General features: G+C 36.4%; 1 protein-coding gene across 31 annotated transcripts in view; it reads right to left on the bottom strand.

Moving 5' to 3' along the window:
* The window catches only part of ANK2 (ankyrin 2), a 3,034,032-nt gene that overhangs the window by 658,461 nt on the left and 2,360,119 nt on the right, over positions 1-15,452 (bottom strand). For all 31 annotated transcript variants that reach the window (XM_044061567.1, XM_044061562.1, XM_044061555.1 and 28 more), the window contains one exon: positions 6,732-6,879. In XM_044061567.1, coding sequence (XP_043917502.1) covers positions 6,732-6,879 — 148 coding nt within the window. The remainder of the gene's footprint in view (positions 1-6,731; positions 6,880-15,452) is intronic.

Below are 15,452 nucleotides of genomic sequence, written 5' to 3'. Positions count from 1 at the left end.
CAATTAAATATGTAAGAGAAGAGTTTTGCATGAGCTATGTGGCAAGTCACAGAATACAATAAAATAAGCAGGCAAGGACAGTCTGTCTGCAATCATGAATACAGAATATTATGCAATGGTATCACAAGAAAACACTGTTCTGAAAGTTTAATAAGGAAGATTTGTATATCATTCATAACAAATATAAGACACTGATAGATAGTTTACTGTTTAATGGTACAACAGACAATTAAGTGACTACCTTTTAAATTTGACATTTTTGGGGCATTTCAAAAATTGACAGAAACATTGTTAGCCAATCAGTGTATCATAGTAACTGCACTTTTACATGTTATTGGCTATATTTTGAAGCTCTTGCTGGAAAAAATATGACTGGCTACATCCTTGAAATATCTGATGTAGTAACAAAACTTGCACATCTGAATATTGACTAGGATGATGTATTTGTTTTGACTGACATATTGTTGCTTTGATTTATGTTAATTCCACATACAGTGGCATCCAACATATTTAGGGACTTAAAGGACTGAGCTGCAATGATTTTCTTATATACAGTGCTATGAATATGTTATATTGATGATGGAGGTGTATGATACAGTACAGTCAGATAAGCTAGGAAGGTTCTGTGGGCTTAAAACAAGGAGAAATTAGTGTGACTTTTTAAAGACAATTTTTATTGATTATTTAAATAATAGAAAATGAAACATTAAAGAAGGCAGTTGAAATATCAAATGTTAGTATATGACACATTTTGAAATTAATAATAACAACCAATATACTTCAAATAAATACTACAACAAATTTCACACTATATATTTACAGAAAACCAGGTATCAGAAATACACAATGTCTTTTTTCATTTAATAGTAGCTTCTTGCATTTTTTGTGTATTTATTCTTTAAGTAGTTATCTGAGTTTATTTTATCCAGAAGAACTTCAACTTTAGATCACAGGTTAGGTCACTGAATTTCTGAATTAATCTTAGTTTCCTAGTTTCTGATTATTTCTTTATAACATCTTCCAGAATAGGCAGGAAATATTTAATATGAGCAGATGAGGTTTTACAGTTTCTTATAAAAATTTTCCTTGACATGGCAAGAATATTCCATCTGATATTACACTGAACAATATTCATTTTCAGAAATAGAGGAACATTAAATAATATTTCATGAAATAAGATATGATAGTGCTTAAAAATAATTCTCTCTCAATAAAGCTTCAGAATTCAGTGTTTGTACAGAACATGACTCAATAGATTATACTTCTAGATTACATCTCTAACAAATTGTTTTGTTAAATTTGTTAACTTGGCAATTTTATTACATGTAAAAAAACAGTGAAGACACTTCCATGTAAAAATGTATAGTATTAAGCTGATAACAGCTTACATACTGACTTTAACATTATTATTTAACTTTGAGATATTTTTTCTCTTGCAGTACGAACTTTCATAGGTATTAATTTGGTTCATCTTTATTAATTATTAGTATTTTATACAAATTTGACAATATTGTTTCATGTGCTTTAATGCTGTATACCACAAGGTTTAAATATCCTAACAATTCAGGAAATTTCTTTCTGTTCTTTTTGACCACATTATAATGCACATTCTCTTAACTTCTTCAATTATAATCCAAGCTCCTATTGCTAAGAAAAATTCATAAATGAGTTTCATATGTTTTAATTTTTGTTCCCTCAAAGCAGTTATGCCATTACATTAAATTTCTGTCTTTCTACTAGCACATTTTAAAGGTGTTGTAACTTTGCCTATACAGAAAATAATTACTAGAGGAAACCATATTTTCTTCTCCAAATCTCCCAGAATAATTCATTTGATTTTTTAAATTACATTCCTTGCAAATGCAGAAACCATAGGAGAGTACATGTTGTATTGGATAAAGTTGCATAATACTTGTCACATATCTTTATGACGATTTCAGCCAAGGTTTGAGGATTCTTTTTATTGTGTATGCTGAAATAGAATACTTTGTAATTTCTTCTAATTTGCATCATAATTAACATCTAGCCATTGTACTAAAATCTTGAGAGATGCAGCTTTTGCATAGGTGCTATATCCCGAAGACTGATACCACCTTTCTCGCATGCTCTTATATGATGTTTACATGCTAATCTGGGTTTTTTGGGTACCATAAAAAATCTTAAGAAAATGTGATTGAGTATATTTAATTGTGGTCTACTAAGGGAGAGTGCTAGTGTGTGTATTATGTCTAAATCTTAGGCAGCCTTATCATTTTTTATAATTTGAATTCTCTTCAGAAGTATAGTAATATTTATTCCATCCATCACTTGTGAAAAATCCTCTTGATTTTTATTAAAATTCCTGTCCCTTGTTTCTTGCTATGTTTTGGTTAAAGTTATCCTGAGATATTTAATTTTGTTTGTTACAAGGAAAAATTTAATAATGCACTGAGAGTATGATTCTTGTTGAGAATTAAAATTTTAGTTTTATCATCACTGAAGTAGAACCCAGATATAATTTTAGCATTTCGAATCAATCTGTAAATCTCTGTTAGTGTGATTTTTTAAAATCCGAGCAGATTTATAACAAAAATGGACTTTGCAGATCACAAGCTGTGCTACTGGTATATATATATATATATATATATATATATATATATATATATATATATATATATGTGTGTGTGTATGTATGTGTGTATGTGTATGTGTGTGTGTATATATATATATATATATATATATATATATATATATATATATATATATATATATATCTCAAAATGTGTGACAACTAAATGATACATTTAAGGAATGATACTCTCAGAAGCACAGTGCAGTAATGTGTTGTGCTGATTTGAGTGTTACTTACGCTGAGGCTGAAGACATAGCTGACCTACTGACAGATATATTCAGTTCAAACTTTAACCCTTTCTCCCCTTTTTCTAGCCCACAAGATATAACTCAAACTGACTCCTCACTCCTATCACACATGACAAGTCTTGAAAGCACCATCAAAAGCTAAAAACACTGCATTGATGAGTCTTGACAATATCCCTGGATGTATCTTAAATAACATAAGCATGATTTTGTCACCCCCTAGCAACACTTTTAACCTCAGCCTCCATACAAGTTTTATACCATGCAAATGGAGAACAGCTGCAGTCATTTCTCTGGAAAAGTGAGGACCTTTTAGAGATCCAGGCAATTACAGACCCATAAGTCTGACCACCCTCATATGTAAGCCATGGAAAGACTTACCATAGAACTAATCAATAAGGGCATAGGGAACCTCCAAACACTGCACCCATCTTAGTTTCGATTAATCAAGGTCAGGTCATGCTTACTCAAAATGGTACACATCGCATACCTCAACTTGGCCAAGGCTTTCGACACAGTCCCCCACTCGGCATACTAGAAAAGCTAAATAAACTAGGAATAAACCTCTGCATCATCCACTGTATTACCGACCAACTCATAAATAGGAAGCAGGATATTAAAATAGGGGAAACGACCCCCACAAACAGACCAATCACCAGTTCCCTGGAGTTTGGTATTGGGACCTCTTCTACTTGGCATCTATTTCTCTGAAGTAAAAGTCAACACCAAAAGGATTTGGCTTGTTAATTTTGCAGATGACTGCAAGCAAGAAACACTTATCGAATCCCCAAATGGCTTAGCCATCCTGAAAGCAGGTTTGTCCAAAATAAATAACTGGTGCCCGAATCATGGACTGAAACTAAATGACACAAAATGCATTATTGTATCCTTTGGGAAGTTAAATAGACTGAGATAATACCACATTGACAATATTCCCCTGAGTGTTGACCCAGTTGTTTGGAATTTTGGAAATTATGTGGCCAGTGACCTAACTTTCGAATGTGTCCACTGTCATAAAAAAAAGTCCTTCTCATTGCACAGCTTATTGACAAAGGGATTGCAACTACATCTAGAGGTGTCATTGTCCCCCTTTACTCAGCTCTCATTAGGTCAATCACTGAGTATAATTCCCCCTTTGGTATGTATCTGTTTAGACACATGCAGAAACTGGAATGCCCACAGAGATACCTTACTAAAAGGATACAAGGCCTAAAGAATTTGTCCTACATGAACCACCTCACTGCCCTATCACTATACTCAGCATCCCACACACTTGTAAGAGATGTGTGTGGCACATAAGGCATCCTCCAACCCAATATGTACGGACCTACTACACATAAGCAAGTCAAATGACATCTGAAACACATGGCCATGAATCAAAAACTCTTCTGCAACATCTACAGAACAGTTTGGAGGGGAAGGTACATGTTTCAGAGAATAACTCTGATCTGGACCAGGCTCCCTATCCACATAAAACACAGCTCATCCCTGTCCATATTCAAGGGCAATCTGAATCTATGGATGGGTAATAGAACAGTTTCCCTATGGCTGCCCCTGTATCCTATGCATGGGTCCCCTCAAAGTATCTATGGTATGATCCAGTTGCTCTTATTAAGGGTAATGTATAATTACTGACCATGGGATGGGTAAGAACAATTTATAACCAAACTAAATACATTACTTCGAGCACAAAAAGGCTTAAAATATCTGCAAGGGCAGTGGGGAGTCTGGGGGGGTGAAGCCCCCCACTTCATTAGGGTTTAAAAGTTTGAATTTTTTTTTTACGGCCAAGGGAATGTTTTCCCTGCATGGAAGCTGCTGATTACAGTTTTTGGCTTTCGATATCACCAATTCGATGTTTAGGTATTCGACAACCTAAACGTTCGATCTGGTAATATAGACCCTATCACTGACATAGAAATTGAAGACTTAGCTGAAAGTTGTTCTAGATATGAAATGGCCCAAATAGTACTACTACCAGCAACCCTGCATACATGGAATGACCATTTGTATATGGCAAATTATCCATGCTGACCTTGCAGGTCCTTTTTGGGACTCTTTTTAATTACAGTAGGTGCACTCCCAAAATGACTAAACGTCCTCTGCATGAAGTCAACAACTATGCAAAACTTAACACAGCTACTAAAGATGTCTGCAAAAAATGTTTTGCCCTAATAAACTATCAGTGGTAAATATCTATCATTCAGTCAGAAAAACTGAAGACATCAGTGAGCAAACATTTTACTAAACAGTTTATGTCTATATAACCCGTACAACCACAAATGCATTTGATTAAAAAAATTGTAAAAAAGTTACAAATATATGAGCTGTATGATAAGCCCCTACAGCCTGCAATGTCCTCCATGCAGTTATTGATACAATGCTTGCTAGCAATGAATTCTTGAATTTCCATTTCATATAGTGACAACAGTGCAAAGTAAAATTTCAACAAGTAAATGACAGACAACTGAGAAGATTTACCATAAGTCAAAAATATTCAAGTCAGATAACTGGAAATTCCATATTGTGAATAATTGCTCTAGCAGCTACAAAACAGAATTAACCGAAAACAAATGAAAGCATTTTTAGCAGATGGGCAAGTGCCTTTACATCTCACCAGTGTGGTGAACCATGCCCCCTTCTCCTTTAATAATGTACTTATACTCCATGATAGTACCACCTAAGAAAAAAGTATTACTAATTCATTTCAGTTCTGCCAAATAATTACACGTATCAGTAACACAGATCATTTGCAGAAGGAAACAATCAGCCACCAGTTTTAAAGCAAAGACAGATGACAGACCAGACTTTCGGGAGGAACAGATTACTGAATACGCTGCCCAATACCATGCAACCAGCTATATACAGAAGCTGATTACACAGCCTTTGTCCACTAAAGGTCATAGTTATTGGTGATGGAAAGAAAGAATGCATGCCTGTGACATTCTAAACGTTGTACGGGAGAAAGGAGGTGTGACTGAATGTGATGTCAAGGATGTCTGCAGTAGTCTTCTACTGTGAAAGGAACATATTTGGTGCACATGTAACTAACAGTCTGAGTGGTTAGTTTTCCTTGCCCACCATCTTATTCACCTTCCGGATTTGTTTATTTTGATGACTGAAAGCAAAGTGTGCTATATTTATGTATTCATGCTCTGCATTTTTACTCTCCCAGTGTTTCACTAAGTCATCTTGTCCTCAATCCTAACCGCTGTCCTACTATCATTGCATAAGCCATCTCATGTTGTTGTCTGCATTCTGCAGTAACTGCAACAGCTCCAGCCACATACATATATGGGATGTCAGACTGTACAGTTTGGGTGGTCACACCAGTGTCCATAGTAGCAGACTGCAATGTCATAAAGAGGGCCAAGGTATTAAGTGAGGACAGGAAGTGATCATACATGTCAAAGCGTGTGCTCATGCAAACAGCCTGAGAGCTTATCAGTTAATAAGACATAGTTATAGGAAACAAACAAGCTTTAAACAACGGGGTGCATTACAATAGATTTTTTTTAAATTTTATATGTTAACATTACTATACAATGAGACCCTTCAACCCACTCTGAACACCTGAGATTTGAGCAAAATGAAACAACCTCAGAATGATTCTGGGCATAATTTCAGAATGGTATCATATGTTACAGCCCTAAAAGACCTATTAAGTGATGAAAATCCAATTAAAAATATTAACTAAAATATGAAGAAAGGCATCTTCATGAAGATCATGCAGGTCATGCACACTGACAAGCACTGTTTAGCCTTGAGTTCAGATAACATAATGACACCACCAATTCCACCTTACTTCTGTTTGACTGTGGTTATCACATCTAGAACAAGCAATTGAAAAAACTGAAAACACTTTCAAAACATACCTGTCAGAGCGTCCCCCCTCTAGACTGTATCTTAGGTAATTCATACTACTGTCTAGAAAATGACTGCTGGGCAGTGAATCGTCACCTAGTTCCTTCAGGTCCTCTGGCCGCAGATACTCTCCTCCATCTCCTGTCATTGTGTCTTCACCTGTGGAGGAAGGACACAGATCTGGTCAAACATGCCTGAATTCATGGCTGCAGCCTTTTATTTAAGCATCTCTGTATTTTAAGACATGCCCTTAACCATATTCTTTACCACATATAAATCAAGAGTGAAAGAAGGCAGTACTGAAACTGTCAATTTTTCCAGGCACTTGACATTTTTGACTACTGCCTGCAGTTCTTGTATTGTTATTTTTATATTTGCCAATGAATATGTAATGTGTTTCCCAATTTACTCTGGACTTAACTGAGATTATAAAACAAAGGAATTTAAGCTTCCAGCAGGCATGCAAACAGATCTATTCCAAAATAATAAAAAATATGCTGTGTATCCAAGTCAAAAAGTCCCAATTCATAGAATTGCTGAGTCAAAATGTTTATTTTCCTACATTTGCATTTCTACAAATGGTCATTTAGTACATTTCATTCCAATGACCAGCTGCAGACCATGTGTAGAATGCCCATAGTATGAAATATGAGGTATGAAATCATGCCACCTTATGCTGGAGTGGCATAGCTCATAAGAAACAATCTTCTTTCAACAGTGATAAAAACAAAGACAAGCTAATTTTGAGGAAAAACAGTTATAAACACTGCCAAATGATTTAACAAGAAATGAAAAGGAAGAATACAGATGAAACCAGAAAGTGTGCAGAAAAGCAGCAACATTTCTCTGGAGACCAAATCAAATTCAATACAGAAGGATACAACTGTAGACACACAGAAAGAACCTGTGTCTGTGCATAGCACCAGAAAAGGAAAGAGCTGTTGTTGGCATGGATGATCACTGAGGCATAGCAATAAGTAGAACTGCCACGAGATCTCGGTAATGAATGCAACCGTTATTATTTGACCAGTATCTTCTTAGAGAATATAACATTTTTCTTATGTCTTTCTTTCTGCTGCGTATTCTGGTCTGCAATAAGCAGGTACCTATCAGTTTCTCGTTTAGGATCAGAGTTCATGCTCTGTGATCAAAATTCCTTTCCTGCACGTGTAAAATTTATTGTACATTGCTGGAACCATTACTACAGCTAGCAGTAGGCATCAGTCACCAGCACTACATGTAGACTGTGAATAAGTTATGTAACGCTGTCCTGGTCTTTACCAAAACTGCAGGTTATGCATTACTATCAAACTAGCAAAGGACTAAACTAAAAACACAGCCATCTTGGTTAACAAGAGACCAAGTCTTCCTATAAGAAAATGTTAGTGGTCTCCTGAAAGTATATTAGAACAGTGAAAAACTATAAAAGTGGGTGAGGATATGAACTAGACCTATCCTTTAATAGTAACATAATATTTAGTTTGCCAAAACTGACTAAGCGTTCTGGGGAAACTTCTCTCACTGAACTCTAGGTTACTTTACCAGTTATTACTTATAACTCTTAATTTTGTTCCTCTGTTTCACCTCCTCAATGCTCCTTACCATTAATCCAAATATTTTATTGAAGCTACTGAAACAAAATAACCACAACTTTTTATGGTGTTTAGGTAATCAACTTTAGGATGCCACAACAGTCTCCATGCTTCAACTTTCACCATCATGATCAATGAAATATCTTTGATTCCCTAGGAATCAGTGATTTTTGTCAAGTTCCTTCTAGTGTGGTTGATCTAAAAAGGTCTTGAGATGCTATTTTAAAAAATTCTGAATAAAGAAAACAGATTAATCTAGTTTGCAACACATCTTTTCTCCCTGTCTACTGCAGATCCATGATCTGGCATTCAGTACTAGTAATCTTAAGCTTACTATGTATAGTCCTGCTATCTGCTCTTCCTTCTTGGACAGGAAACTATTCTCTGTGCTTGGCAGCCTTTACTCTTACAACTACAGCACTGGAATTTAGTACATACTGTATACAAATTATTGCAATTATTACTTTCCTTTTGCATGCAACCTTTAATATTAAAAAAAAAAAATAAAAGTACTGCTACAGTGTAAAAACTAAACATTACTATTTTTTTTATTTCAGGTTATTTCTAAAAAAAGGACCACAACATGACATAAGAGTTCTGACATGTATTTTTTGTTTGCAATATGGACTCACACAATACTGACTTGACTCAGCACCAGATGGTGCCCGTGCCTTAGAAGTCCTTCTGGTGTCTCTTAGAACAACCCTCAGCATATAAACGTGCTACTCAGTGGGATATCTATGTTATGTGGCAGATAACATGCTCTGCTTCATAGAACTACTCACAGCATATGAAGGTGTTACTCAGTGGGATATCTATGTTACGTGGAACATAACATGCAGGTGTTTGTAGGATATCTATGTTACATGGCAAAAACTCCAAGGAACAGTACGGCGCACAGGTGAACACAATACAAGTTTTATATGAGCGCTTTCTTCGGGTGGTCAACACAAAAGACAATCAGAATAGCAAATAATCTCAACATGCGAATTTAAATACAATAAAAAAACTTCCATTTTACAGCAGTAACATACTGATTGGTCAACTAATTAAGTTAAAATATTGCATTACTTCACTTTAAGGCAACAGCAACCCCTATAATGTCTACAAAGCGTATAAACCCCACAGAATGACAAATAAAAAAAATGATTAAAAGCAGAAATGAAGCTGCACCATATACTTCCACCCTAACTGTATATAAAATATATAAAAAAATATCTGTCTTCTTATTTAGAAAAATATGTCATACACTTGAACATTACATGTGGAATTCTGCCTTTAATTTTAATAGACTAGAAATGGAAACCATTTCATTGAGCCCTGTAGGTGTGTGGCATTACATCTAAGTTGCCATATTAATTCCTTGTATTCAAGGAATATTCTGTAGGGCCTCCTTTTCCCTATTACCAACCTGTTCAATGAAACTAAACTTAAATAAGTGGTCAGGGAATTCAATGGTGTGTTTGGAGAGTGCATTATTAGTGCTATCTCTCCTTATCTCATGCAAATGTTGGTATATTCGTTTGTTGAGGCTATTGATACTTTTCCCAATGTAAAAATGACGACATTGTTGGCAAATAGCCACATACACCAGGCATTTACTACCACAATTGAGTCTCTGTCTTAAAATAACCTTACCATAGCTCTCAATATAGAGAGAGTCATTTTCCAGGATATGGAGGCATTGTGCACAGTGTCCGCACTTTTTCATCCATCCTTTTGCATTCCCTAATGTGTTCATTTCTAAGTCCTTTTTGTATACTACTAATGTTTTTTCACCTAATTTTTTAATGAGTTCTTGTTCAGTGCCAAACAATGCCCAGTTGTTGTTGATAATTTCCTTAATCCTCCCATATAGAGGGTTAAAAGACAGTACCATGACATTAACTAAAGGTTTAGATCCCAATGCACTATGTTCACCCCCACATAGTTGTCACTCTCTGTTCATCCTGTGACTTGCCCAATAATGGGAAAAATGTCCCTCCAACCTCTTTTGACAACTTCATCCAGGATGGGTTCAATAAACTGGGTAGGATAACCTCTTCTACCCAACATTTCTTTTAAAATGTGTATCTCATCCAAAAACATGTCATAGTCACTAATTATTCTAGCCAATCTAACTCCTTGCCCCTTAACTAGTGATCTTTTTTGGTGAGTTGAATGAACACTATCAGAGTGAAGCAGGGCATTGGAGTAGGTGGGCTTCCTGTAGGTGGGCTTCCTATAGAGTGTTGAAATAAAGGTGTGTTTGTCCCTGTCCTTACAGATAGTAATGTCAAGGAAATTAATTCTTTCATCATTTATTTCCATGGTGAAGTTTAAAAAATTGGTGCTTGAATTCAAAAAAAGAAAAAATATTCCTGCAATATATCATAGGACCCTTCCCAAAAAATAAGGATGTCGTCAAGGTAGCGCCCATGGAACTTACAATACCTGAACAGTTCAGATTTAAAAACTGTTGTCATTTTCCATTCAGCTAAGACCACATTAGCAAATAAAGGGGCGCAGGCCGCACCCATGGCAACACCAGTTCTCTGTCTAAATAACTGCCACTCAAAGGTGATAAAATTGTTCTTAAGAATAAGTTCCATTATGCTTTTGAATGTTAAAATTCTATGGTGACTAAAGTTGGTGTTTCCACAGAGGAAGTCATAAAACATCATACTGCCTCCATCATGTGGAATTACACTAAACAGATCTTTCACGTTGATGGTAACCAAAATTATGTGGTCAGAATAAAGGTTAGTGTGTATTTTCTCAAGACAGTCCCAAGAGTCTTTAAGAATGTGTGGACAATTTTTAAGAACATGTTTAAGGTGCAAATCAATAAACGTAGCCAGGGTAAAAGTCTTGGATGCCTTTGCATTCACAATAGGTATAAGGGGGGATCAATAATGGACTTGTGGATTTTGGGTATTCCAAAGATGGTAAGGGTGCGGGGATTATCTTGCTGCAAAAAGTGTAATTCATTAATAGTAATCTGGTTATCTAATAGTAGATCATTTAATATTATATCAATGTTTCTATAAGCAATATTCAATTTTAACTGATGTCTCTTCATACGTGTCACTATACAGGTGAAGTAACATTTTGTCAATATAAGCTCCTTGATCCATAACCACAAGCCCACCCCCCTTATCAGGTTTCATAATCCTGATACTTTTGTCCCTAGTTATGTTTTCCAATAAGTCCACATCATCAACTGTTAGATTAGATGTACATGTATTCCTATAGGATGTATAGGTTTGCCTTATTTGATTGACACACAAGTTCTCGAATACCTGTAAGGTGGGGTGCAGGGGTGGATTAAAAATGCTAGCTTTTTTACATAGTTCTGTAGGTTCACCTTGTACTTCATTGTCAAAATACAACTTAAGGTTTAATTTCATAACAAATAGTTTGAGCTCAATAAGTGAGTTCTCTAGCCTAGTTTTTCTGGCAGGTATGAAATTCAGGCCTTCCTGAAACAAGTCTGCCCATTGTGTAGTGATATCCACAGTGCTAACATTGTATATTTTAAAGTCACCATAATTGTTGGTCACAATGGTACATCCATTATTGAGTTCATTGATTACCACCTCATCACTGCTCCTCTCCCCTCCCCCGGTAGGATCTCCCCCTTCGAGGATAAAGGTCTGAGAAATTCAGATTGTCCATTCTCTGTCCATTGTTCTGCCCCACCCCCACTTGTAGTTCTGTTGCCTTTGGTTCTGCAAGCATTCTGACCTTCTCAAAGGTACTTCTAAAGGGGCAGTGTGTCCACTGTCATTACTTTCACCAATAATTTCATCAAATTCAAGTTGATCGATGTCTTGGTTATCCCCTCCATTGTTTGTAAAACATTACTAGAGGATAGGGAACAGGCATTACCCCATTCATAGTCATTGCTGTCCCTATTAAGTTTTTTGACCTTTTTATTTTTTATAGTCCCAATTACTTTATCAACGTTCACAAACACAGCTCTGTACTCACTGAGCTTGGAACTAAAACATAAATCACTGTTGATATCCTCATTGAGAGTGTCTACTTTTTCTTTTAAACAGTTAATCCTCTTTTCATTGTCTCTTACCAGAGCCTGTAGGAGTTCACACCCATGGTGACTGAACATAAAAATAAGTTCCTTATGTAGGTCAGAACCGTTGATTAATCCCGTTGGGAATTTCCAAGTCCGTGAGCCCTTTGGTATCTGCTCCCTGTGTAGACACTCCTTTAAGTAATAGTTCTCGGTCTGTAGTTTGCAAAGTTTTAAAACTTCTATTTCAAAGGTTTTGAGCTACTTGTCTAAGGTGCTGTAATCAATTATATTATTAGAATTGACAAATTCATGCCTAAAACCTTCCTGTACCCAGTCTGAGAAAGAAAAAGATGAATACATTTCACCATGCTGGATAAGACTCGTATTTTCATTGCTGTTTCCTTCTCTTCCTGTATTCTACCCAAGGGGTGGCCTCATTTGCGATGATACTGATGTAACCGGGCTCCTCTGCCCAGGGGGAATGGCAGACCCTTGTGAATCGAATAAATTGGTGTTGTCTCCAGTGTTAACTCCAAAAGTAGAAGAACCAAGGTGTAAAATCTTGCCAAACCCCGAAAGTTGTTTGGTCAACACTTCAATTAGTGTAGACAGGTTCCCAATAGATGTAACCAGGTCATGGAAGGAACCATCAGTAATGGTGTCCACCCTTGTCTCCTGCTCCATTGTAAAACCAATAACCATGAAAACAACAAAAACTGCATAAACTCCAAGGAACAGTATGGCGCACAGGTGAACACAATACAAGTTTTATTTGAGCACTTTTGTCGGTGGTCAACAGAAAGACTTCATCAGAATAGCAAATAATCTCCATGCGCTGTACTGTTCCTTGGAGTTTATACAGTTTTTGTTCTTTTCGTGGTTATATGTTACATGGCAGATAACATGCATACATAAATACCTTGCTGGCAATTGAGCTGTTATAGCTCTTTTTCTCACATGCCACAAATCCTTTGTAGGTCCTTTCCATGCTGTTTGACAGCCTTCCATAAATGACAATTAAGGATATGGAACATTGATTTTCTTCCTATTATGCGGAACAATGATTTATTGATCATCTGAATTTGGCCCTTCAACTTCAATAATTATATTCCTCAGCCACTGCAATGTTTTACTGCATTAGATTCCCAGATTCCGTGCCCTTAAGCAATTCAGACACCAGCTGTGAAAGCCATAACTGACAGGCATCACCTTTCATTCCTTCTTCAGCACTTTTAGCTTATAACTAATGTGCATCTGCTACTGATACCTTGCTCCCTGGTCATACATGCATGTGAATGACCTGCTGTGGCACCATACTTTATAACAACACTGGGTATCTGAGTGTGGATCCTGAGTTTATAAGCAAAGGTTCCATATGGCAAGAAATAAACATACATGTGGTGTTCACAGAGCCATGACACAGTAAGTACAATAATGCTTCCACTGACACCTACTTTCTGGCAGTATATTTCTGCAAAATATCAGGGAACTTAGCTTAGATCGAATACAGGGAATAACCATGTTGCACCCATCTCAACCACCAGGTTTACTTTTTTGGCTATAAATATCCCCTTCCATAGCAAGTCCAAATAACATATATTCCAGACTATCCTCATACTCAGTTTCAATAAATAAACTCACCAGCATGTATGAATTCAGTATGGCCACATCTCCAGCTATGAATCAAAAATTAAGTACCATGGAAAACTTTACTGAGAGTAGTAGGATTAGAAATGGATAATTTAGCTATTTTGAGCATTTGTTTTTCAATCTAGAAAGTTGCCTATGTAACCCATGACTTTTCTGTTTTGCATCTAAACTGTTACCATAAATGTCATATCAAGTTTTATATTGCATACAATTATGGGACCTACCTCCTATTGTCTGTCTATCTAGCTATCAACTTTGTTGACTAGGTTGGTGGACTGATCAGCAGACCATTTTCAGCTATGATCTGCACTAGTTAGGCGACCTAAGTTTCAAAAGATAATTACAATCCTTTGTTATTTGTACAGTTCAAACAGTGTGACAGTTCATATATAGAGCAGCAGTGGAGTGACATATGGAGAATACACTCAAATACCTATGGCAGTAACAGTTTACAGTTTAAAGAGAGTAACATCTAGGTTTGTAGATAGAAGACTAATCCAAGGCCACACGTGGTCCTTTAGCTCATTAGATGTAATAAGCAGTTTGTGCAAACTATAATTTTACCCTATTTTAAAGTAATGCAGCGTGATATATTTTAACAGTACTGTAAAGCACTTGAATTTTACAAGCTAGGGGATGCTGAAATGGAAACCTGTTTCACTGTCCTGATAATGTGAGTTTGGAATGAAGTAACAAAGCATCGGACCTAGCAGTTGTTGGAGCATTGTCCCGTTTCCAGTCCAGAGTCTCAAACAGAGGACATCTTTAATAGTCGTAGAAGCAGAGCAGGCTGTGCCTCTACAGGGCGATTAGCATGATGATACAAACAAGCATATTAAAATGACTGCACCTCTAACTCTTCTGACAATATTGTTATACTATTTGTCCTCTTGCTGCTATTTCATTACAACTGACATAAATATGGGGTCCGATGCAAAGAATAGCATAAACAATTTAAGTATATGTGTGTGTGTGTGTGTGTGTGTGTGTGTGTGTGTGTGTGTGTGTGTGTGTGTGTGTGTGTGTGTGTGTGTGAGTGTGTGTGTGTGTGTGTGGGTGTGCATGTGTGTGCAACTATAGTTTTACTTCTACACAACAATGGAAGATTATTATATAGACAGTAAGCCGGCATATAGCACCTTGTATACCACAGAATGCACTCAAGTATTAGTGACTGCAAGAGGCATAAACCAGGAATCTCATAACGCAACAAAAGATGCAATATCAGCTGCAGCGCTTCCTGGTGCAGCATCAAGATCCCTGCTAAACAGCCTACACTTGAACACAGTTCTACCATCATGCAGTACCACTGGCATGGTACCATGGGCATGCACTAGGACTCAATCAAAGGCTTTTAAGAAGATGCAAACACCTCATTCCCATGTTATACTCTGTTTGTACTGCCAATATTTTTCTAATGTACAGCTTACAGTGCATGAAAGCTGCAGGCCTACATTTGTTGCTGGTAATTACAT

The sequence above is a fragment of the Protopterus annectens genome, chromosome 2.part0, assembly GCF_019279795.1.
Source record: "Protopterus annectens isolate FY-2018-M chromosome 2.part0, PAN1.0, whole genome shotgun sequence".
NCBI classification, from domain to species: domain Eukaryota; kingdom Metazoa; phylum Chordata; order Ceratodontiformes; family Protopteridae; genus Protopterus; species Protopterus annectens.
Note: the sequence above shows the minus strand (reverse complement) of the source record. Positions and strands in the feature narration are given on the sequence as shown.